The 23,988-nt window shown below is 58.2% G+C and overlaps 1 protein-coding gene across 1 annotated transcript in view; it reads right to left on the reverse strand.

The window, feature by feature from the left end:
* Positions 1-19,650, reverse strand: part of LOC103893349 (myotubularin-related protein 5) — a 43,223-nt gene extending 23,573 nt beyond the window's left edge. The window contains 9 exon segments of the mRNA XM_019470250.1: positions 520-633; positions 1,494-1,602; positions 2,918-3,050; positions 3,609-3,714; positions 6,892-7,002; positions 10,385-10,519; positions 10,731-10,868; positions 18,614-18,812; positions 19,637-19,650. Coding sequence (XP_019325795.1) covers positions 520-633; positions 1,494-1,602; positions 2,918-3,050; positions 3,609-3,714; positions 6,892-7,002; positions 10,385-10,519; positions 10,731-10,868; positions 18,614-18,812; positions 19,637-19,650 — 1,059 coding nt within the window.
* Positions 19,651-23,988: the final 4,338 nt, after the last annotated feature.

A 23,988-nucleotide genomic window follows, 5' to 3' on the forward strand; every position in this document is an offset into this window, starting at 1 on the left:
CGCACGGCCGGCAGCCTCTGGGAACACGCGCGAGCCCAGAAAAGCTTCAGGGCCGCAGCTGCTTCCTGCCCACAGGCTGGGAGCCAGCCGCCCGATTCCCAGAAACCTTTGGCAGAAGAACCCCCCCTCTGGCACTGCCGCGCACCAGAGGCCATCAGGATCAGGAAAGGTCTCCTGGGACGTGGTCAGAAGGACCCTGAGATACGGACCTCTGCTCTCAGAGGAGTCCCTGCTGCCAGAAAAGCTTCAGGGCCGCAGCTGCTTCCTGCCCACAGGCTGGGAGCCAGCCGCCCGATTCCCAGAAACCTTTGGCAGAAGAACCCCCCCTCTGGCACTGCCGCGCACCAGAGGCCATCAGGATCAGGAAAGGTCTCCTGGGACGTGGTCAGAAGGACCCTGAGATACGGACCTCTGCTCTCAGAGGAGTCCCTGCTGCTCCGTTTCCAGCCCCCCTTGGAAATGTGTGTCATTCCCGAGGTGTTCGCACCCTGCAGACAGGGGAAAGGCTGCAGCACTTACCATGGAGAGGGCTTCCCGGGTCTGCTGGAGCAGAGGTTCAGGGAGCAGGGAGATATGTACACACTCGGGGACATTCACTGTCCCGCCATCCAGGTCTGCGATAACAACATCCAGCTGGAAGTGGCAGGACAGGCATGAGACAAGGCCAGGCTTTCCGACACCCTCCTCACCACCTCCCGCTGGGCGACGGAGAGCTAGCGAGGGGGTAAGCCCAGCTCAGGAGAGGAGGACTTGGGAACAGTGTCTGTCTCCTCCCCATCTTCTGTGAGCACTCTAGCCCTCAGAAGTTATTTTCTCTTATCCACTGTCACCAAACCCTAGCATTTGCCAATACACAAGCTATAAAGGGATCCCATCACTCCCTGCAACGAAGGTGGCAGGGGGAGGACAACCTGGCAAGGAGAGGGACGCAGCTTTGCTCAGCAGGCACCTGCCATGACTTTGTGGCATCAGACTCCTCGGCACCTTATCAGCCTGGGTGAGGCGTCAAACACTGACCCCAGCCCAACACAGAGGCCACCCTGCTTAACCGAAGTGGCACGCTGCAGTTTGTCCAAAAGGCTGCACAAAAGCTTGTTTCAGTTTAGATCAGACTCATTATGCTTTGATTTAATTCAGTTTCTGAACTGAAGTCTGAAGTGCCAACACAGCCTCTTGGACCAGCACTGCCAGCCGAGTTTCAAAATCAAATCCTCGGTTAACCCCAGCCGTTCGTGTGCAGGCTCTGCAGCCCAAAGCCCCGACGACGTGTGGCCCAGCCAGCCCTGCTTGGCTTGTGCGGCACGTCTGGACCGCAGCCCGGGCTGGCCAGCCTGAACAAGCAGAGCCTGTGCGAGCCAGCGTGGTCAGCCTGCTGCCCCGGGCACCCTCAGGACAACGTTTGCTGCTATCTGAGACTGCTGGCACACGACCCCTGCTTCTTCCTTGGACCGCTTCTGCTCCCGGCACAAGGGACGGGGTACACGGCGTCTCACCAGCTCCTGCGTCTCCGACTGGAAGATGGAGTGGACTCCGATAATGAAGGGTGTTGGCGTGCTCAGTACCTCAAGGAGCTGTGCAGGCAAGATGGGCACATACGTGAAACTGCAACCGAAAAAGAGCATCGCTGCAGCCAGTCGAGCCCTGCTCTCTACCCAAGCACCGTCCTCGACACCAGCTGATGATCCCCACCTCCAGGAGGTTGTGGGGTGACTATTTCCCCAGGAAGGCAGGCTTTCTCCTGGCACTCTCAGCCCTTCAAACAGTACGTGCCCTACAGCTGCGCAAGGTTTCTGAAGGCTCATGGACACTGACCACGATCATTCTCTGGCCCTGGAGTTATAATCTGACCGAGGGAAAGGTTTCCAGCAGAGCAATTTAACTCCAAAAGAAAGCTTTCTTTGGAATACAAATAGCCTTTCTGCAGCCTGGGGGTATGGCAGGCCAGTGTGGAAACAGTGCGACAGGAGCTGGCAGCAACAATGGCCTGTCTATCTCAACTGTCCTACTTGGGAGATGTGCAAACAGCCCCAGTGGCGGCCAGTCTGCGAGCCAGCGTCCCCCTCCCCGGCCGGGCCCCGCGGGTCAACAGCATCACCAGCTCCCCGGGGCTGGGGCGAGCGGGGTGCCAGCTGTCCCGCAGGAGTCACCGCGGCGGCTTGGCCACCACCACCGGCACCTTAACAAAAGCCCTGTATGCGTGTGCCCCTTTCTAGGGAGAGCAGAATTTGCACCACGGCTCTCTGGAAGCCTCCTAGCATCCAGCACCCCCGTTCAGCGAGACTTTGTGCTCGGGGCTGCTGCCAGCGGAAGCGGTGCACTGGCACTCTGTGCTCTGCACGGGCTGCACTGCAGCTGAGAGAAGGGAAAGGGGACGGATTCTGGAGAGATAAGCACCTCTGGCCTCTCCCACGCACACCATGGAGTGATTACGCACTGCCGGACCATGTCCCACAGCCTGACGGGCTTGCTTCCCTCTGTCAAGAGCTGCCACGGCTAGGAATAGTGCATGCTGGCAGCTCCTGGAGCTACAGACACTGCTGGTAATGCCTCGCTCCCTGCTTGCAGCGCTAGAGCCCTGGTCTTGCCCTAGAGAGGAGGGAGGCAGGGGTGGAAGGTTTGCACCCCTTTGCTGCCGTGGACATGCTCTGGAATTACATTGCTGCGCATGCCAAAGGCTTCAGGAAAGGGGCTTTCAGCACAGCCGAGACCTGTGGGCATTCACCCGCCCCTTCGCCGGCAGTGCCCAAAACACAGCTAGTTACCAGTAATACTAGCTATGAAACCAGGAGGCAGTGAGGGCGTGAAGCGAGGGGGAGGCAGGACAGCCAGCACGGGCTCGGCAGGCAGCTGTGCCCTAGCTGGCTCTAGGTTGCTGTCGGAGGGCTGAGGGGCTTGAGGAGCGGTGGGGTTCCCTCACCTGTACTTGAGGGGGAACATAAGTGCAAGGAGAGCCCGGCAGGCATCGGTCAGCCTCTGGTAACTGCTGGAGAGAAACAGGATCTTGTGTTCAGTAAGCGCTGCACAGAAGAGAGACAGCACATTGGTGATGCCTGGGAAGAAAAGGAGAGAAGAGCGCTCAGAAACGAGGGTTCCCCTCTCGCACCCCACCGGAGACCACTAAACCCCACCCAAGCTGGATCCCACTCCCCATCTCCACATTCTGCGCAACAGAGGAGTTCAACGTTCTCCCAAAAAGCCACTTCTGGGTCACCCAGGTACGTGCTCCCCCAAGGAGGCCCCTCTTCTGAGAGACGCTCAGCAGCTCTGCTGAGCGGCCAGTGTCCTTTAAGCAGAGGCGCAAGGCTAATGGCGGCACACCTCCGGGCACTCGTTCCTGCCACCCAGGCTGTTTCTCATGAGATCTGGCCACACGTCTGCGCCCGAGCTGGGGAGAGCCGCCAGTCTCCTGCCCTCCTGGGAAAGGGAAAGCAAAGCGGGGCCAGGGAGGGCTCAGTCTGAGGTGGCTGCAGCTGGAAGAGAGCCCTGAGCTGACAAGCCAGGCTGGGGAGCGTGGTGGGAAGCGACGTGCAGGGAACTCCAGCCCAGGACTCGGCCAGCTGGCTTTGGCACCAGACCCGATGAGAAGGAGGCGTGGGGAGAAGTCTCACCAAGCTGGCGGAAGAGCAGGGCCACGCTGCAGCTGCTGACGGGAAGCGAGTCATTGATGGGTGTCTGGATCACCTGCCTGTCCCCTGCTCCCAGAGAGATCGTCCTCTGCAAGAGAAAACAGAGCCGGTCACTGGGCGTCCACCCAAGCAAGGGGCGAGCACAAGCATCGAGGGCAAGCCAGCTGCCCACTGCCTCTCCAAGCCAGCAGCAGCCCAAATCCCCCCAGTGCACAGGGCCAGGGGGACCGTGCCTTCGGCACAACCCTCGTACCCAACAGGGCAGCGTGTCCCACCATGGCACACCACCTCACAGCAGCACAGCTGGAGCACGGCTGCTGCAGGAAGAGGACGCTGCAACAACACACATCGCGTGCTTGGCTGGGGCCACGGGCTATAAGGGGAAGAATGAGACCTGCTGAAACAGCCGGCAGTCCCGGCCAGCACGAGCAACTCCTCGACGGCTGGCAGAAGAAGGCAGCAAGCCCCGAGACCCGCACTGCGACGTAGCACACGAGGGCTCTCCAGGACCTCGCAACCAGAGGGGAACAGCTCGCCTGCGCCATGCCCAGCCAGCGCTGCCAGGCAAAGGAGCAGCACCAGCTCTGCAGCCTCTCCCGTCGGACAGGGTGCCTCGCCCAGGCAGAGTGAGCAGGCCCTGACGGCTCCTGGTAGACGGGCTGGGGATGGACAGGCTGGGCACAGCCTCATTGCTTCTCCTCCGATACAGTTTTTTTCCCAGACCTAAGCTCATTCCCAGTGGCACAGGGAAGCCTACACGTCCCCACCCGCTCTCCGGGCTGCAGGGGCTGGGGCAGGACCAGATCACTGGCCCTCTTCTCCTCTTTCTACACCTCTCTAGGGAAAACACTGCTCTGCAATAGCAGGTTTCGCCATGCAACCCACCTCCTCGCTCAGCCCCCTGCAGCCGCAAGAGCTCACGCCACCGCAACAGCCCAGAAATCTGCTTCTGAACGCCGCCGTTCTGGCAGAGCAGAACAAGCACCCCTGACCTGGTCTTCTACACCAGGCCACCGTGTTTTCACAACCCCCAGGAGAGCGCACTCACGGAGAGGCAAACAGTGCACAGCCAGTCTGCTGCGGTGCAGGAATGCAACCCCCTTCCCAGGAGCCCACGCACACGTTCCCTGCTGCCCGTCAGTGCAACACACGCAGACGCAGGAACACCCGAGGGTGCTCTGACCGAGATGAACAGTGCCTGGGCCTCCACCGCTGCACCAGCTGCAGCGCGTGCCACCCTCAAAAACAATAAAAGAGAGGTTGCTAACGAGGAGACAGACCCAATGAAAGAAAATGTGTGCGTACCGCTGCTTCGTCGTCCACGTCAAGCTGAGATAGAGACAGACAGAGATAGCACAGTCAGTTAGAAACACACAAAGACAGCAAGACAACAGGGAAGACGAACACAGGCAGAGGCCAACAACAAGCAGGGACCAGCACTCTCGGAGAGGAGAGATGCACACACACACACACAAAGCAAAAGCAATAGCTACTACACTGGAAAAGAGCGTTCGGACACAGCAGGAGAACAGGTGAAGCACAGGAAGGGAAGTGCCACCAACAAACTGTCCTCCCTGTAGCACACTACTTGTTCCCACAGCACAGATCGATCCTGCAAGAACTGGGAGGTGACGAATAATTGTGCCAAAAAGCGCTGTTCAGCGAGCCACAGCGGCTTGAGGAGCCGCCCTGGTCCGAACAGCCTCTCCTCTCCCGTACTGCCGCTTACACGTCCCACCGGGGAGGAACCAGATAGAGTCAGACAGATCTGGGCAGATCCTGCAGGAATGCTATTGCTCTCGCCCTCAGCCAGCGCAAACCCGGGACGGTTGGCACACAGTCACAGCCCCCCGCGTGTGGGCAGCACCCTGCTTCCTTCTCCGGAGGACTCGGATACGAGGGCCATACAGCCCTCTCCTGCAAATACCAGGACCACTGCCGGGCCCTCCCAGGACCTGCATCGCTCTGGATTATTAGAGGAAGCACCAAACCTATGGTGGACCATTATGGCAGCCCAAGGGGCACCACTTCTGCCCGGCAGAAAGCACCCCCCCAAGAAGCCTGCACAGATACATGGGCTCAAGACAGCAGCCTCCCCTCAGGGTCATGGGCCGCAGCGGTGGAAGAAACCTCTGTCTCTAGGCACCAGGGACCTGCAGTGCTGCCCCAGCCTTGCAAAGGCTCCTCTGCTTGGGTGCAGCCTGGGTGCAAGAGAATTAGGTGGTATTTTTGCCGGGGGAAGTGGAGCTCAGCTGAAAGCAAAGCCCCTGCAGGAGACAAGTGCAGATCCACGGTTATGTTCCAGGTGTTAGCATGGCAGAAGAGCTCCAGGGCATTACGCTGCTGTCTCCAAATGCCTCCTGCCAGAGGGTCCAGCTGGGCTCTCTCCACTTCTGTCATCTCCAAGTCAGCTTCAATTAGCCCTTCCTTACCCATCTGCTGCTCACATGAGCAAGCCTGAGCCCAGCTGGCCTTCCTCGAGCAGGAGGAGGAGTGCTAGAGGAACACATGGCTCAGAGGGAAAAACGGGAGGGTTATCTTTGATGGCCTCAGTTCTGGGCACAAGCAAGGCTGTTGCTCCTCGAGCCCTGTCCATCAGGGATGCCGGCCACGCACAGGCACAAGCCAGCGGTTTGAGGAGAGAGCTCCAAGCTGCTCAGCCGGCAAAGGTTAGCCTTGCTTGGCCCGTCTCCCCAGAGCTGACTCGTCCCCGCTCCCACAGATGGCCTGTGACCGCTTGGCTCTGGAGCAGCTCTCCAGGCAATCAGACAGGCCTGAATGGAGGAGCAAGACCTCCCTGATGCAGGAGTGAGCAGAGACCGTGGCAACTGTTTGCACAGATTGATCGGAGACTACGTAAGCCAGCTGGTGGTTGAGCCACTCAGTACTCCCTCCTGGAGGGAGCAAGGAGCCAAGACCAAGCTGCCTAGTCATGGCAAGCTGTAGCTAAGCAGAGCAGCAAGATCTTCTCAGCTGATCTAGGAGCTGAGCTGCTCCAAATCAGAGAGGTTTGTTGTTTCTACTCTTAAGCACTTGGGAAGGCACTGCCTGCACTAGTCAAGCACTTGGCCGTAGCAGTGCACTGCAGCAGTTCCTCAATAGCCAGTGCACTGAGCTAGACTGCCCATGAGTCAAATCAGCCTTGCTCAGCTCACCCCAGCACAGCAGAACCAGAATACAGCTGAGCGAAACATTCCTGCTTCTATCAGAGCTGCTTAGGAGGCAGAAGCACAGAGAGGTAAGAGGGAAGGGGCAGATTACCCACCTGAGCTCCCCCGGTGATGGGGATGGTACACGTCAGGAGGTTCCCAATGACGTTCTCCAGGGACACGCTCAGTCCATCCACGTAGATGGTATAGATCAAACCCAGGCTGTTCTGGAAAGGAAAGCACAGCACAGCTGAGCATCAGGGTGGGAAGCAGATGTGTACGGGTGCAGCTGGAGAGGCCCTCCAGTTTGGAGCACCGTCGCATGGAGGGGCTCCCCGTGCTTGTCACCAGACAGACATACCCTGTGACAGTCAACTCTTGGGTGCAGTGCTCAAGGTCTTCCCCCTCAGACCTCTCACAATGAGTCCTCATCAGCAGAACAGGATATTTAGCATGCGCTCAGTTTGCTTCCAGCCAGCAGCACCTCCCTATCCCAGCACTGAGCTGTCCCCAGACGTGCCGCCTGGGCTAGAGCTCAGCAGGAGCAGCGCGGAGGGGGTTCAAAAGCTCCACTAGCAGAGGTGACTGAAAACAGCTGGACTTTTCCAGCACCCCCTAAGCACTCCCAGTCCCTGCAGATTTGCATCAAGTCTCACAAAAACCCCGAGCAAGGGATGGGAAGGAGACCCACTTCTCCACCGAGGGCTGGCCGAGACACCTGGCTGGGCCCTGCTCTGCTTGACGTCTGCCCGCCGGGCACATTTGGGAAGCAACGCCAGCTCCAGCGCAGAAGGATTTAGCGGGCACAAGCACAGGGCAGCATTCAACACAAGCTATAATACACAGATGAATAAGGAATTTGAGGAATGTCTTCAAGGCACCCTCTGGATGTGTTTTATTTTTTAACTCAAACCATCTCCCCATGTCAGCGAGGAAAAGAGAAAACACAAATACTGGGGCTTTGGAGAGAAGGGGCCAGGCAGGCACGTTGGAATAACCGAGTGAAGAGCAAGCTCACGCTCCTGCACATCCATGAACACACGCTGCTCTGCTGGACGCTCCACGGAGGAAGCAGGAGGAGATCTGAGAGAAGGTGCAGTCTCGCCAGGTGCCAGAAGGGAGATCTGGGGTACCCTGCCCCCCCTTCCCAAGGGTTGGAGACTGGCCCAGCTTCAGGGGGCATGGCAGCTATGGCCCCAGGGCTGCTGGCCAGCAGTGAAGGCTCCTGGCGTAACGTGTGTACAGCTTGACCTCACCCTGAGTAACAGGCAGACCCTCAGTCCAGCATCATGCTGACCAAGAGGACCAACAGGTCCAGGTCTTGGGCTACACAGAGACCTAATCAGAGAAGAGAAGGAGCCACAACAACCCGAGTCTTGTGCTGGGGAAGTAAGAGGCTGCACTTCATATTCAGCCAGTGAAATCCATCCACTCACCCAAAGGGCAAAGGCAGAGTTTCCACCCATCGCCCTTCTCCTGGCAGGGACAGGGAGCAGCAAGGGGAAAGGCAAGCACGGCTCAAGAGGCAAACACGCCATTGTTCTGCCACGATCTGAGCCTGCAAGCAGGGCTGCTTCGGCTTCCCTCGGGCAGGTCAGAGGTGCGTGGCACTCGCTGCTGCGGAGCAGAGATCCCGCTCCCACAGCTGCCACGCTCAGAGACCTTCTGGGGATGCCCAGCAACATTTCTGAGTTTGTTTCACAGCTAAGGGGGAAATGACCCCAGGCCCAGAACAACAGGACTGTACTGCTCTTGTCGCTCATCTGTTCCTCAGAAACCACTAAGGTGGGTAATTCAAGCAACTAAGCAATGAAATCAGGCAGCCAAACACACAATGCAAACGTTACTGGGCCTCCCAACAAAAACAGCCAGGGAAGACGAGCGGTCAGGTACGCAAAGACCGAAATGAGCCAGGAACCATTTCAGTGCGGTCTCCAGGGGAGAAGCTCTCGCAGGAAACGTCTGTCTTTTGGAACTAGTTAGCTGACCCACTTTCCTCCAGAGTCACCCCCAAGCACAACTGGCTTTTGCCCAGCAGGAGAGCGGCAGACACTGCAGCCCGGCTGACCTCGCTCCGCTCTCCCAGGCTTGAGAAAACGAACAGCTCCAGCGTTTCAGTGAATTCCAGCTCCACGGAAGGCCAGGCGTGGAAAACCCCATCCTGGATGCGAGGACAACCATACAACACAACTGCTTGCAACAAGGGAAATGGACTGATGATCCAGGCTCATTTCTGTTCATACGCTCCCTTCTATCTCGGGCTTACTGCTCCCGCTCGCTGGAAAGGAGTCGCTGTTTTAACACCACCTATCAGCCAAGACAGGCTTGACTTGGGCTCAGACGACTTTCCCTATAAAATACCTAAGCATACAGACCATTTTACTGCGAGGGTGGCTGAACACTGGCACAGGTTGCCCAGAGAAGTTGTAGAGTCTCCATCCTTGGAGATACTCAGAACCCAACTGGACGATATCCCGGACAACCTGCTCCAGCTGACCCTGCTCGAGCAGGGGTTGGACCAGAGACCTCCAGAGGTGCCTCCAACCTCAGTTACGTGGTCTGGGGCCGTGCGTCTGCGAAGCCCGATGTTCCTGCTGTTTGAAGCAGCTCCAAGCCAGAGAACAGAGTGATTTTTTTTTCCCCCTGTCAGTTATCAATGCCTTGAGCACGCTGTGGCTGAACACCCTGAGGGAACACCATGTGCTCCCATTCACAGAACAGGCTGTGAACAAGAGGTTCAAGAACAGGGCAGCTACCCAGAAGTGATATCCTCACAGTGGGAGGGGAAAAAGGAAGGGGACAGCCTGGCCTGATGGAGAACGCTGCCCTCCTGCAAGCCCAGCACCTGGGCAAGCTAGCGGAGAGCCCACCGTAAATGCCGGGTGGATTCCTCCTTCGGACCAAGAGGAGCAGCAAGGCAGCCAGCCTGCTCAGTCCGGAGGAGGCTGCCCTCCGGAGCAGCAGAAGCGAGAGCTTCTCCCCTGGAGACCGCACTGAAATGGTTCCTGGCTCATTTCGGTCTTTGCGTACCTTGACCGCTCGCTTCCCTGGCTGTTTTTGTTGGGAGGCCCAGTAACGTTTGCATTGTGCGTTTGGCTGCCTGATTTCATTGCTTAGTTGCTTGAATTACCCACCTGCCCCAGACGCAGAGCTGCGGACACAATACGCACGGAGGCAGTTTGTAAACACGCCAGCTTGTAGCCCGTGCCCTCCCAAACCTCTTACAGCCACATAATGCAGCGCGTTTGAAGAAAATAAAGATGGCAAAGATAAATGCTCCCACAGGAACGGGCTGTTCTTCACATTTTTTCTATTAACAAAACTGGGTCAAGGCCACCAGCTGCCCGGTGTGGCCGAGTCCTTGGTGTGCTGTTCTGCTGCCAGCCGTTCAGGTTCAGCGTGCAGCTGCTGACCCGGCTTGTGGAGCTGGACCGGGATGCAAAGAGCGGGCTGCTGTGCCAGGGTGGTCCTATAGCTCCCGTTCCTGGCAGTGACTACATTGCTCCTGGTCACTCCCAGAGCCAGAAGGTCTTTACTAACATTGCTCTCCTCTCCCTCCCGAGTAGGGGCCCTGCTCCCCCCGCCCCAGCCACTGCATTTCGGACTTACCCTGAACACCTCTGCGTGGTCCAGCCGCGACACCAGCACCAAGCTTTTGGGAGCAAAGAGCTGCGCGGGTTGAACGGGAGATGATGGCTCCTCTTCCTCCTCCTCCCCCTCACCATTCCTGGGGTGGCTCTGAGGCTAGGGAGACACACATCAGCCAAGTCCCAGGGTTAGAAAAAGGATGCTCTTCCCTCTCCCAAACCTCTGACACCAGGGCCCAGATTCCTCCAACAAGGGGAAAGCAGGAACCACTGGCCAAAGCCAAAGGCAGCCAGCTGCTCCCAGCCAGTGCTGCCGACCACCCTTCCCAACCTGCCTGCACAGGCAGGACCCCAGCAGCCCGCAGTACCTGTGCACTCTCGACGGCCTCCCAGAAGGTGAAGCAGGCGCAGTAATGCCGCTCCGAGTTGATGTCGGTCAGCACAGCCACAAAGAAGGTGGGGGGGTTCCTCTCAGTGAAGAGCTGCCAGCCGCTGGGCTGGCAGAACTGCAAGAGAGAGCAGGGGACAGCGGTCAGAGGGCCTGACCTGCCCACGCCGCTGCCCCCCGCATCGCTTCGGCGGCGGGAGCCTGGAGCTTCGGTGGGCTGGACGATGCAAAAACAAACCACCAGGTACCGACACCACCAGGCACCGGCTCCCGGGGACAGGGAGCTTGGGGTGGCAGCACATCACCTATAGAGTATGTAGGGAAACGGCTGTGCCACCTTCCCCAGCACGTGCTGCAGCACCCGCAGCTGCCACGGTCCGGGAGCGGGGAGAGCACTGGCCAGAGCCTCCCGTCCCCTCTGTGGGGGAGAACTGGGCAGGCGCCGTCCCCTCCTCTCCTCAGGGACGGCAGGAGCCACTTGGAGAAACTCAAGCTGGGAGGAAGGGTGACGGGACACCCTGGCCGAGCTGGGCACCCTCCACCACCCTGCACCCTGCACCCATCTTAGAGCCGCAGGCGCTCCTCCGGCACAGGGGCTGCGAGGAGCTGGGCTGCGCCGTGCGAGGCAGCTACCTGCAGCCAGCATCGAGCCCGCGAGGCTTGCCAGGCTCCGCAAAGTCCCCGCAGCCCACCAAGGTGCCGGGCGGCTGCACGCAGGCACCGCACAAACTCCGGGAAGGAAAGGCGGTGTGTCCCTGGGGCGAGCTCCCCGCAGGGCAGGGCTGCCTCCAGGCACCAGCGTCTGCTCCGGGAGGTGGCACTTCTCCCTCGGGGCGGGCAGCTGGAAAACACCGGCCCAGGCTGCACCAACACCGCACTTCAGGCAGCGCCGAACACAGTTTTACTGGCTTCTGGGGGCTTTCCAAACAAAAAAAAACCCGCAGGCCAGGGCTGCCTCCAGGCACACCAGCGTCTTCCGGGAGGTGGCACTTCTCCCTCGGGGCGGGCAGCTGGAAAACACCGGCCCAGGCTGCACAAACACCGCACTTCAGGCAGCGCCGAACACAGTTTTACTGGCTTCTGGGGACCTTCCAACGCGAGGCTTGCCAGGCTCCGCAAAGTCCCCGCAGCCCACCAAGGTGCCGGGCGGCTGCACGCAGGCACCGCACAAACTCCGGGAAGGAAAGGCGGTGTGTCCCTGGGGCGAGCTCCCCGCAGGGCAGGGCTGCCTCCAGGCACCGGCGTCTGCTCTGGGAGGTGGCACTTCTCCCTCGGGGCGGGCAGCTGGAAAACACCGGCCCAGGCTGCACCAACACCGCACTTCAGGCAGCGCCGAACACAGTTTTACTGGCTTCTGGGGACTTTCCAAACACCATCGCAGGGCTGGTGGGTAATTCCAGCCAGCGGCCCCAGGACTCCCCTGGGTTTCGAAGTCTCAAGGGATTTTTCTTTATTTCCTCAGTATCTGCATTTGGCGGGTGAGGAGCTGTGGAAAATTCCCAACACTTTTGGGCCCTCTCTGAGACAGCTCCCTAGAGTGGGAGAGCTCAGCTCCTTCTGGGGCTGTGGCCCGATGCGCTCTGAAGATAAGACGACTTGAGCAAAACCAAGGATGAGAATAAAGTGGCAACAGGGCCAGACTAGCAGAAAGGGCTGACATGCTGCAAAGCTGCAGAAATCGCTGCTCCAGCCCAAACCCTTGTGAATCGATGCTGGTTTCAACCTGGTGAAGTTTTCCAGCTGTTCACCGCTCTCCGTGCCCACCCTCAGGCTCCACACGCGTGCACACTCTGCTGCACAGACCCTCCTCTGCTCCCCTGAGCAGCCCGGTGCAGCCGCAGCGGTAAGAGCTGGGCATCAGCCGCAGTGCAAGAACTCTTCAGCTGCCCAGGTATGACAGCGGGAAGGAGATGAGGCAAAAGCATTTGTGCAGCTGCTTCCCAGACTCTGCCACGTACATCCCTGTAAACCTGCATCCCAAGGCCTCTCCTTTCTGGTGCCATTTTCAAACCGGGCTGCCTCCCGCCCGGCTCCCCCGTCAGCGCGCAGGAGGAAGGTATGGCTCAGCAGCCATCAGGGTAAGTACAGAGAGCCACTCTCCCAACAAGAGAGTTCGTCTCCTCACTGGGCTCCGCAATGAACCCGTAGCTCACCGCTCTGCGCAAACAGTTCCCGGACGTTGCAGAAATTACAAGAGCAAAGCACACGAAGCTGCTGCCCTCGAGGAGTTTGCTGCTGGGTCCCACCCAGCACTTCCCGACTGCCGCAAAGGCACGCACTCCACGACCACGGTGTCAAACCTCCTCTGCGGAGACAGGTACGTACAAGCCAGATGTCGGGAGTCAAGTGTGCTCATCCAGAGGCCTGAGAAATGGAAGTCCAGATCCCCTGGACTGCTCCTCTAGAAGGGAACCCCAGGAGGACATCGACATCACCACCACCAGCGGGCACAAGCTCTGTTCCACTCCCCGGTCATGCCGTCTTCTGTGCCTAGGAGCCTCAGCCCATTCCAGAGGCAATTATGCCGCTGCTAAACGGGCGCAGGGTAACAACGGCATGGCACAAACATGAACACACCTCAGCCTCTTCACTCGGGGTTACACCTGCTCAGGCCGAGGCATGGCTCCGCCACCGTCTGCCCCCGACGCGCAAGCTCAGCGAGGACCACCAGAGCCCTTGGTCCCACCACGGGAGGTGCAGGAGGCTCCCGACACCCACCTGGGCTCCAAGCACCAAGCTGTGCTGGGACTCTTCCCGAGCCATGGGATAAAAAGTCAGCTTCTTAAAAATAGCACCTGCTGAGAGCATGGGTCACTTCAAACCACAGCAGGCTACGCCGCGGATCGGGCCATGCCGCTGGGCTATGTGGCTACGCCCCGGAGCCACTTGCAGCCCGGTTTGATTGCACTCAATGCTCCTCGGCCGATTTATCCTGCAGAAGTCAACATAAAGCAGCCACGTGTTCGTAAAGCACCAGGCACGCAGACGTCTGACCTCCACAACCATTGCCTCATTTCAAGCTAGATCCTCTAGAAAGGACACACATCCTCCATGAAAGACGGGCGTAGGTTGGCTGGTGATTAGAACAAGTGTCCTCCAGAAGCAGCGCGACCATGACCGATGGTGGTACCATGGCTCTCTGCAACACTGAAGGTGCCACAGTTAAAGGAAGACAAAACTACAGGCCCCCACGCAGAACTAAAGATCTCCGTGGATCTGTGTGTGCAAGAGGTGAGCTCTTCACCCATGCCTTGCCGAACTCAGATCCCCGCTGGGAGGATGCTCACCCTGCACTCGTCTCCCCCACCACTTGGGCAGACCCAGCACTCCCGGTGGTCTGCCCTTGGGCGCAGTACGACCCGCTGCCCGCACGACCCGCCCGTGCAGTGCAGTAACGTGGCACACGCTGCCAGGGCTCCACGCGGCCGCTGGGGCGTGCAGGAGCTGCTCCGCACAGCGAGCACTGCAGCGGCATCGGTCTGTCCTTACAGCACATCTCAGCGCTGCTGGGTGCCCACGGAGAACAAGAGCGAGCTGCAGGCAGCCAGAAGAGAAGAAAGTCTTGATTCTTACATGAGGGGTTGTTGATGGAAGCGACTGACCTGAAGGATGTACTGCAGCTCCCCTGCAGACCAGCGCTGGTGGATGCCCCAGCCAGCCTGCACCTAAGCCTCTCTGGAGCGACAGCCCTTCGTTTGTCTAGAAAAATCCCACAGGGAGGCAGAGCTGCGTGCCGGGCTCTGCAGACACTGCCTAGAGCAGTTTTAGCAACAAAACCAACCTCTCATGACAACATGTGTGTGTGTCTGTCTGGCAAGGCTTGTTTTCCACAGCACTGCACGGATCAGCACTGCTTTACCACCTTTTCTTCTTCCACCAGTTACATCACAGGCCTTTCCCACGTTTGCAAGGGTTGATTTTGCAAGGATCTAGCCTACGATGTCCCAAGACATCCTCCTGATCATTTATTTCCACCCTGGAAAGCTACGGGAGGGCAACGCAACGCTGCAGCAGAGCTGGCTGCCAGGCAGGAGGGACCACACATGGAGCCACTGGTCACCAGCGTCCCACTGGATAAGGAGCTGCCTGCTCCGCTCCTGACCAAACCCACGGCCAAGCGTGGCGGCACCTCTCCTCTCTCCTGAGCGTCGCCGAAACAGCCGCCGGCTGCGTGGGCTCGGCTGGCGGCTGCCAACCTCAGGTTCCTCCGCGTCAGAGGTGAAGAAAAGATCTGTTGGTCAAGATGGACGCACCAGAAGAGGCTCCGCTCAGCTACCATCACCTTACAAAAGCAAAGCAACAAAGGAAGCTTTTCTGCGAGCAGCAGAGTGCCTTACCATCCCCTGGAAGTGGAGACCCCCGGCCCAAGCCTGCAGACCCTGCCCCACCAAGCCCCCCCGGCCAGGGCCAGGACGCAGCGTTCTCCTACAGGCACCTCTGCCCAAGTGCTCCCGGCAGCCAGGGAGCAAACCTCGTACAAACCTGTGCTCGCCTTCACCAAACAAGGATACTGAAGCTGCAAACATGCAGGCAATTACCTGCTGGTTGGAAAACAAAAGGATCTCACTGTTTTATCTCAGAGAGCAGCAGAAACCCTAACACTCTCCAGTGCCCAGGCGCCAGGAGGGAACGCTGGCATGTGCTGGCTCGGGTACCAGTGCGTGCTGGCAGAGGTGAAATGTGTCCGGAGGCTTGGACGTATCCAGCAGGCACGACGACACGGTCTGCAGCATGCCAACAACCATCCACGAGCGGCCTTAAGACATGGGAAATACCGTGCTGTGTTAAGCAGACCTGTGGGATCGTGGTGCAGAAGGACGTAAGGACCAGCGCTGCGGGTGGCATCTGAAAGGGAGAGGAGGAATTGCACTAACTCTCGCCGGAGCAGAAGGAACCAGTGGGTGTAGCACACCACAGCACGCACTTAGAGCCAACGGTTTTAGCAGGAATCTCCGTTCCCGTAACGCACACCTCGCTCGGTACCACCGCAGGCACTGCAGTACCGCAGGCACTGCAACCAGTAACCCTTGGAAGCGAGAGCTGCTAGTCACAGCCCGAAGCGGGGCTCCCTGCCGCGGTTTCACCTGCAGTAATACCCTGGTTCTCCCGGTTGCCCCAGGGCCTGGCGATCCTGCTCCCCCAGTCTGCCCACCGTGGGCTCGAGGGCTGCCAGAGGAGACGGCTCTGGCCTGGGCGGGGAGGGATGCTGCAACAGAGGAGACACGTTCACATCCCATGTCTCTCTCCAGAGGAACTTCCATCCACTAAAACGAGGTATTTTTGTTTGGAAATGCTGTCAGACAACGCGCAAGGGCAGAAGCTACAAATTCCTGCTCCCTACACACACCAGAAAACCTTCTCCCCAAAAAAGCTGTTAAAAAGAAACACAGCAGTGACTGCAATGTAATGTACAACCCAAAATCCCCCGGGGTGGGCTCCGTCTGATTTTTGGAAGCTGCCTTAGCTTCAGCCCTACGTGCTGTTCACCCAGGACACCTCCTGACAGCTTGTGGGAAGCCTTGGAGCCACCCCTGGCTCCCAACAGGACGGGGCTCCAATTGTTTAAATTCCAGGGATTTTTTGGCTGGACAGTTTGACCCTCGGGAAAAAAGCAGCTTTCCTCTTTCCTGGGACAGTTCCCAAGTCCCCTGCAGACAACCAGGAAACACTAACCAGAAAAATAATATATATATATTTTGCCTCAGATGAAATAGCACATAAAAGTCCGAAATTGCGCTGCAGTTACGGTGAGCACGCGATAGGAAGACGAGCCGGCCACCGCCGCTGATCCCGGTGACTGGCCACACTCGCTGGCGGGCACACGGCACGACTTGGCGGGCCCCTACCTGCAAGCCAAGCCCCCGGGACGGGGCAGAGGGACGAGGACGGGTATCAGAGACGTGTCCAGCTCTGACGCCCTCCGCTCCACGAGCTGGTTGCTCCTGGCCGGGTAAGAAGAGCACGCCGGCAGCTCTCCTTTGCAAGCACCAGCAGAGCCCCATGATTTTTGGTTAAGCCTGTCACAGGAGCTTTGGAGGGCACACGACACGGAGCATCCTGGTCAGCCTCCAAGAGCCACAGCTCACGCGGAAGTTCTCCAGCAGCAGCACACACAAAGATGGAGATGACCGCCGGCTCTGAACGAGGCCACGGAACGTGGGAGGCAGCCGAGAGCAGAACTGAGTCCAGACAGGGAAGTAGGGGTGGCTACCACCTACCACCGCTCAGAAAACGAGCATTAAATAGCACAGGGAACTTGTGCAGGCCATGAAACGAGACGCCGGCTGGGCCACCACCCCTCTCAGCTACCCAGACCCTGCACGTGGACAGCGCAAGGCAGAGATCCCAACGTGCGGTGCCCTCAATGCCCGTGACACATCTGCTCTAAGGAAACAAGCTCCCAAGGCCCAGGCCATACTCCCAGTTGGACTCGATGATCCTTATGGGTCCCTTCCAACTTGAGATATTCTATGATTCTATTCTATGATTCATCGAAGCCCTGGGGAAGCACAGGGACCCGGAACGCCCTTTGCTACACCAAGTACCCAGGACTCCCTCGGCCAAAAAATCCCTCGTCAGGGATGCACAAATGCCCTTCGGCGAGTCCTGCTGGCAGGTGACTCAGGCTGGGCCCGTCCGAACAGGGAAGCGCAAACCCTCTGCACACGCCAACGCAGGCAGAAAGGGTTGGCTGCTCCCAGCTCCTCCGCTCCAGGAGAGGACGGGCACTCTCGGCCGGCCGGCATCCCCGCACCGACCATCACACACCGGCCTCACAGGTGCTGACACCTCCCAGCACAGCAAAGGTACTTGCAAGGGCTCGAGGAGCGGGGTCAGGATAGTCCCAGCAGCGTGAGGCTTGTAAGGCACTGAAGGGACTTCTAAAGCCTCGTCTGTCTTCAGGTTTTGTACTCTGCAGTACTTCAGCTGGAAACTGGGAAGAACTGCAGGGGGGAGGAGGAGAGCAGCTTAGAAGGGGGCTCAGTTTAGTGGTGAAAAGGGGTCTGGACAAGTGGCAGCCCAACCCACTCGCTTTCGCTGGCAGCGGAGCACCAGCTCCCCTCCTTCAGAGCTCCTCAGCAGCAGCAGCAATGCAGCAGGGAAGGGTTCGAGAAGAACTTCCACTCAAATTTAGCAACCGAGGAGAACAATCCTATTATCCTTGATTAGTTAAAAGCTGGTTTGTGAAGAACCCACGCAGTGCCAAATTAGACTGGGTGTGTCGCTTTATGGGTATGACCCAGCAATGATCGCAACCTCAAAGGACTCACAACAGCAGGCGAATGTGTCCGGAGGGCTAGGGAAGGGATCCAGGGCCCAGCAACCCTCCGCGCTGGGCGGATGCAAACAGAGCACACCCAGGCCTGCCGGAGGGTGAGCCGCTGTCGATACCACCGGCCCGAGGAGGGGAGCGGTTTGCTCAGCGGAGCGCTTGGGAAAGGCCTGACAATGGCAGAGCCCTGCTATTCGTGACGGAGATATTTATACTGACGCTGCATCCGTGCGGCTCTTCTAGGAAGCGTTCCAGCATCCCAAGCAGCTGATCCCAGAGGAGGAGAGGGAGCAAAGTGGCCAGGAGAGGAACCAACCCCAGGCAGGGCGCGCAGCAGCAACCGCCTCTGGACAGCTCTGCTGCGGCCCAGCTGGGAGGCGGCACGCTGGATCCCGCGGTTTTCCAGAGCTGGAGCTGCATTGGGGGGCAGGTGGGAACCCCTCTCTCACGGGCTCCCCCGGTCAGACCCTGCAGTGCCCAGCGAGATGTGTGCATGCAGTGCCATGGCGTCACCTGCCCCGCAGTGTCACCTGCCCCGCACGGCGGTCACGCTTCCCTGGGGTCCTGGTCCCGAGGGACGGCACACTCACCAGCTCGATGCCTTGGGGAAAGGGGTTGTCCTCCCAGTCCTTCTCCGGGAAACGCTGGAGTATCTGTCCCTGTCCATCCCCACTCCCTGCAGAGACAAGAGGGGGATTAGAGGGCAGGCAGCAGGTACCAAGCCGGCACTTCAGCCTCCGTAATGCCAGCCCGGGAGCAACACCGGGACGCTCTGGCACTGTGTCAGCCCTCCATGGACACGGGCAGCACAGAAGAGACCCCAGCCCCTTCCACAAACACAGCTGTACGGCAGCACTGCCCCTAGCAGAGGGAAAAGCAGTGATTTTAATGGAGTCATGAGCAAACAGCTCACAAACTCGTTATCTCAATGTGCGTAACAGGCAAAGCAGAAGTGCAGTAGATCTCTGGTCAAGTTTAAGTTTCCTTCCTTGTGTTGCTAGATCATACACGCAGATTTTGAACTGTAATTCACTGCTCATTATCTACAACTTGGCACTTGACATCTTCCCTGAACAATGGCATCGTGCTGCTCAGTTTTACTTTCGGGTTCCCCTGGAGCTGCCGTTTCCCCATGGCTTTATGGGCACCTGGCGCCCGCACCGCTGCTGGGGGGAGCACTCCCACCCACGCCTGCCCACCAGCCCACACCAACCCAAATAAAAAAACCCCTGCTCTTCACCCAGATCATGCCCTGATCTAGCTGGCCACGCAAGCACGGAAAGTGGCACACCGGGAAGCGGGCCAGCTCTTCTGGTAGCAGCCGGCTCTTGGGACAGCCTGAAGCAACGGCTAAACCACCCCTGAAACTCAGGTAGCTCCTGCTACGTTCACAGAGCCTGCATGGCTGGGGAAGCGCTTCTACGCCGGCTACGTCCTTTCGGCGACGAAGCTGCTCACGGTAAAACCCTGCTCCAGTGGATCAAGCTGGAGTCTGGGAACTGGAAATCCCGAGAAGGATTTTGTCCTACCACAGGCTAGGCACAGCCACGAAGGCAAGCAGCCCCTGTAAAGTGGGACCATTTCAGTCCCTTGCAGAGCTGCCGAGGGATTACCGCATCCACCGCATCGTCCTGGGGGACGACCGCCGCTCTCGTCCCTTACAGCAACGCCTGCTGCCTTTGGGAGCACAAGTGCCTCCGGCCTCCCTCCGGCACAGCCGGATTTTGGCCCTGGGACTGCTGACAGGGCCAGGTAACAGGAGGAGCCTCACCAGAAGGCGTGCACCACTGAAGGACTATTTTCGGCACCTAGCCGTGTTTCCACTGCTCCACTTACCACCAGCCAGCCACAGCTGAATTTAGCAGAACAAGACATCAGAAAAGATGCCACTTATAGTCTGAGGACCAAAACGGAAAGGTCAGCGCCAAGCTGCGAAGAAAATAGCGCTGAGCGTCAGGTCAACCAAATCTTCCCCCCGGGGCTGGCCTCACCCCCATGCTCAGACACCACCTTCCCCCGGACAGGTCCCACGCGCCGCTGACAGCATCAGTCGCTGCAAGGTGCTCACGGCCAAACACGTTGAGTAAGACCTGCCTCCTCCGAGCACAAACGACCCGACTCAAGCTTCACAGACAGGAAAAACCCTTTTAGACGCACACATCAGAATTACAGCTCTCCGACGGCCTGCCCCCGGCGAGCTCTCTCGGACCCGTGCCCTCCATGACGGCTTGCTCCAGCAGCCTTGCCGCGAGTGCAAGTGTCTTCACTCGCGCTCTCTTGGTCGCAAGGGAAACAGATACAAGATCACCCTCAACACAAACGTAAAATTCACTCCAGGAGTGGTTTAGAGCAAAGGCAAACTTGACCCCCTGGGTTTTCTCAAACACAAGTGCTGCCACGCTATTTAGTGATCTGTGGCCTAGGTACATCCTGATTTTAGTGACTGTCATTAATAAGCAGCCTGACTTACGAATTCTGGCCAGCCACGCTGCCACGCACTTTCCTCAGCTACTCCTTAGGCGGCCTGATCCTTGCCTTCCTACTTCCCATCATCCAACCCACGCGGCGTCCAAGCTGCTCGCCGGCCCTATCAGGCTATCTGATCAGCGTGCCCCTTCCTGCGGAGGGGAGCCGGACCAGCCCCACCGATTCTCCTGCTGTCCCCAGCCGAGATGCCTGGGAAAGCACGTGTGCCTGAGAACATCGGCCTTCACACAGCTGCTTCGCTTCGCGTCTTCCTTCCTGCCTCCTCCCGCCACCGCGCTGCAAAAAAGGCCGGCACGGCTTAAGGTGACACCTGGTCACTGTTCCTGGGGTCTGTTACGGTCTAAATTAGTGTTAAGCTATATTTGGAAGTTTATGAGATGTTATCGTAACACGGGAAATTCTAAATAAGCAAAAAGTTAAACACTCGGCTGACACAACACAACCAGATGACCTTAACTCTCAGGCAGGCCAGCGGCGGCGAGCGCTGGCCCGCCAGGGACGCTCTCCGGGAACGGCCGGTTCTCAGTCCATCGGGGTCATGACCAAGTGCGAGGCTCCCCATCGCTTCACTCACTCTCAGTGTCTCTTAAGTGACGTGACAAGAGGAGCTCGGAGCGAACGTCCTGGAGAAAGACTAAGCCAGGACTCCGTCTCCCGGGACCCCAAGCCACCTTTCCAGAGTGTTTCCAGTCCCCCGCAGAGAGGTGTCCACCTTCCCTGGAAAACTCAGGCAGCAACTGCCTACCAGCTCGCAGGAAAACAGCTGCAGGGCAGCGCTGCCGTACAGCAAGGGGCACGGCAGCCAGTGCTCCCACTCCAGGGAAGCCGCAGGGTCTGGCCAACGGGGAACCCAACCGTGCAGCAGCTTCCCCAGAGGCTTCAGGAGCTGGACCTTCTCTGTGGAGCCTGCTGCGATGACGGAGTGAGGACAGTCGAAGGAGAAGTGAATTTTCCTGTGTTTTTTAGGCAAAGGATCTTGTTTGGAACAAGTCCTTTTCCAACACTCACACTTGAGGCCCTCTGCTCTCAACAGTGAAGGTTACTGAAAGCACGGGAGAGTGTTTCACCAAGGAACACGGTTACAACCTGAACAGTCAGTCTCAAGAAATCAGTCCTCCTGCAGGCTCAGACACGACTCCCACACCCCCGAACCTCGAAAATTTGGTATGATAGAATACAGGGGAACGCAAAGCTCGCAAGCCCTCAACACATGAGCAAGAGGTGCTTCAGCCTGCCTTCACCCCTGGCTTCCAGCACGGAGGCTGGGGGGCTGTCTAGCTCTGCCAGGAGAGAGCGGGGGGATCATTTCAAACATGGAAATGTTTTGACAGCTCACCCCAGGTGCAGGGAGATGGACCTCAGCTTCAGCATTGCTTTGAAGTGTCATTAGCAGAGGCTTCCAAGAGCTGCTGAGTATCTCAAAGCGGAAAATGTTTTAAAAGTTTAGCTGTTCTAAAGCATCACCAAGTACTTTATGCTACAAAACACTGACCATAGTTACTGAGGTGGCTTCCTGCAAAACAGTATTAACCCACAAGGCACGAAGCCATGAAACGCAACCTGCAAGGGGACCTGAAGATCCTGCCAAGAGCACTTACTGCCAAGGTCTGCGGTAAGCGATGCAACATACCCAAACCGTGTCCGCAAGCCTGCTCCATCAGATGCAAAGCAGGCACCAGCCCTGGACTACGGAGCAGGTCGCTAATGGTGCTCTCGGAACGAGCAACGATCCACGTAACCCTCGCAGGGCTGCGAGCGGTATCAAACAGCGGTTGGGCAACTACCCCGCAAGAAGTACGAGCTATTGCATCAACCAGCGTTACGGTCTGACTAACCTGCCAGCACATCCCTCAGCAACGCTCCGTTCTACCTGCAAAGCGAGGTGGTGGCTCCCGGCACGAGGGCGCGGGAGCGCAGCTGCCAAGTGCTGGCCAGCGAGAAACAGGGCATTGCAGGGAGTCTGGAAGAAAACAAGCACTCTCTTTAGAGAAGTCCCGTGCAAGAGATTCTCACCCAAAACGTACAGGCTGTATTCATTACAAACCAGCACCTGACTACCCAGGACGGCTGGAATTAAAAAACCAAAACCACTGCATTCAGCTGCTGCGACAAACTGTGATGAGATCGGGTCGGGAACGACGTGATGTGCAGAGCGAGGTCCGGGAGGCTCTGGCAGGGTCCACGCTCCCCCTCTGCAGCTTTCCAGGGTGACGGGGAGCAGCACATCCTCGCTGCGGTCCATCAAAGCTGAACCCAAGCCAGATCACGCTTCAGCACCTGGCTGCATGACGCCTGTGACGAGAAAGCAAAGGCAGGAAGCTCCCCTGGTTCACGCCTGCCCAGCAAACAGGAAAGGTCTGCCAGGGGCGAGAGCGCGAGCAGTCCAAGGCCGCAATCTCTACAAAGCTTCGACAGGCATCGACGGCTCCCCGGGACATGCCTAGCTTGCTCAGCTGCAGGCTGCGCTTCAGACTGGCAGGCAGACGGCTTGTTGTGGGACGGAGCACTGCAAGCGCTGCGGTCTGACCTGCAAACGCACAGCAGCGCGCGCTGATCCCACGGGAGCTGCAGGCTGCTCTGCAGGCAACCCTCGTATCCCACACCCCAACCCACAAAACTACCAAACCACGTGCGACAAGCTACTGTAGTTCTTCCAGTGATCACGAAGAGCTACGTCCCCCTTCCCCATACCTCCACTTCTCTTCCCTCTGTATGATGAAATTCACTTTTCAGGGAAAAATAATTCAACAGCTTAAAAAGAAAAAGGGAAAAAGCCCACGCAATTTCAGTCACTAACTTGCAGCTCTCCCAAGCAGAGATGAACAGGAGACAAGCTGCAGCCACAACGGCTGCAGGAGGACATCTCAGCAGGATCCTGCGTTGGCCAGAGGAGACCCGTCCTCACGGGGACGGGCACCTGCCTACAGCCCGACGGCTCCCACCGAGCTCTCAGAGCTGCACGGTTCTCCTCTCAAGCATGCCAACCAGGAAATACAATTTTATTTTTCACTTTAACATCCACACCTGCTGTTTCGCTTTCGGATATAACCATTACAGGCCAAGTCATCACTGGCTCTTATTTCCCCCGCTCTGCCCATCATGCACGCCTCACCCCAACAGAGCAGTTCCAGAGGCAGGCTCCAGACAAAACCCCTTGTCCTTCTCATTTCTTTCATTCTCGGTGCAAGAGAAGCACCTTTGAGATCTTCCCTAGTTGTGTGATCTTCACATCTAGGCTTCTGTGTTCATCCCACCGGCCTCAAAATTTCTTAAGAGAAGGCTTATCGTGCTGACCTGATGAGAAAGGCAGGACCACCACTTAGCACTCCTGTTAACAGGGAGCCAACACCTGCAGGAGTGGGGAAGCCCGTGGACATCAGCTCCTCCTTCCTGGAGAGCAGGGAGAAGCTTTGGGGGATTTATAAAACAACAGAGAGGAGAATAAGGCAGAAACAGGGATTCAGAACTGAGCCCAGCA

The sequence above is a fragment of the Aptenodytes forsteri genome, unplaced genomic scaffold (assembly GCF_000699145.1).
Source record: "Aptenodytes forsteri isolate BGI_AS27 unplaced genomic scaffold, ASM69914v1 Scaffold302, whole genome shotgun sequence".
Classification (NCBI taxonomy): Eukaryota; Metazoa; Chordata; class Aves; order Sphenisciformes; family Spheniscidae; genus Aptenodytes; species Aptenodytes forsteri.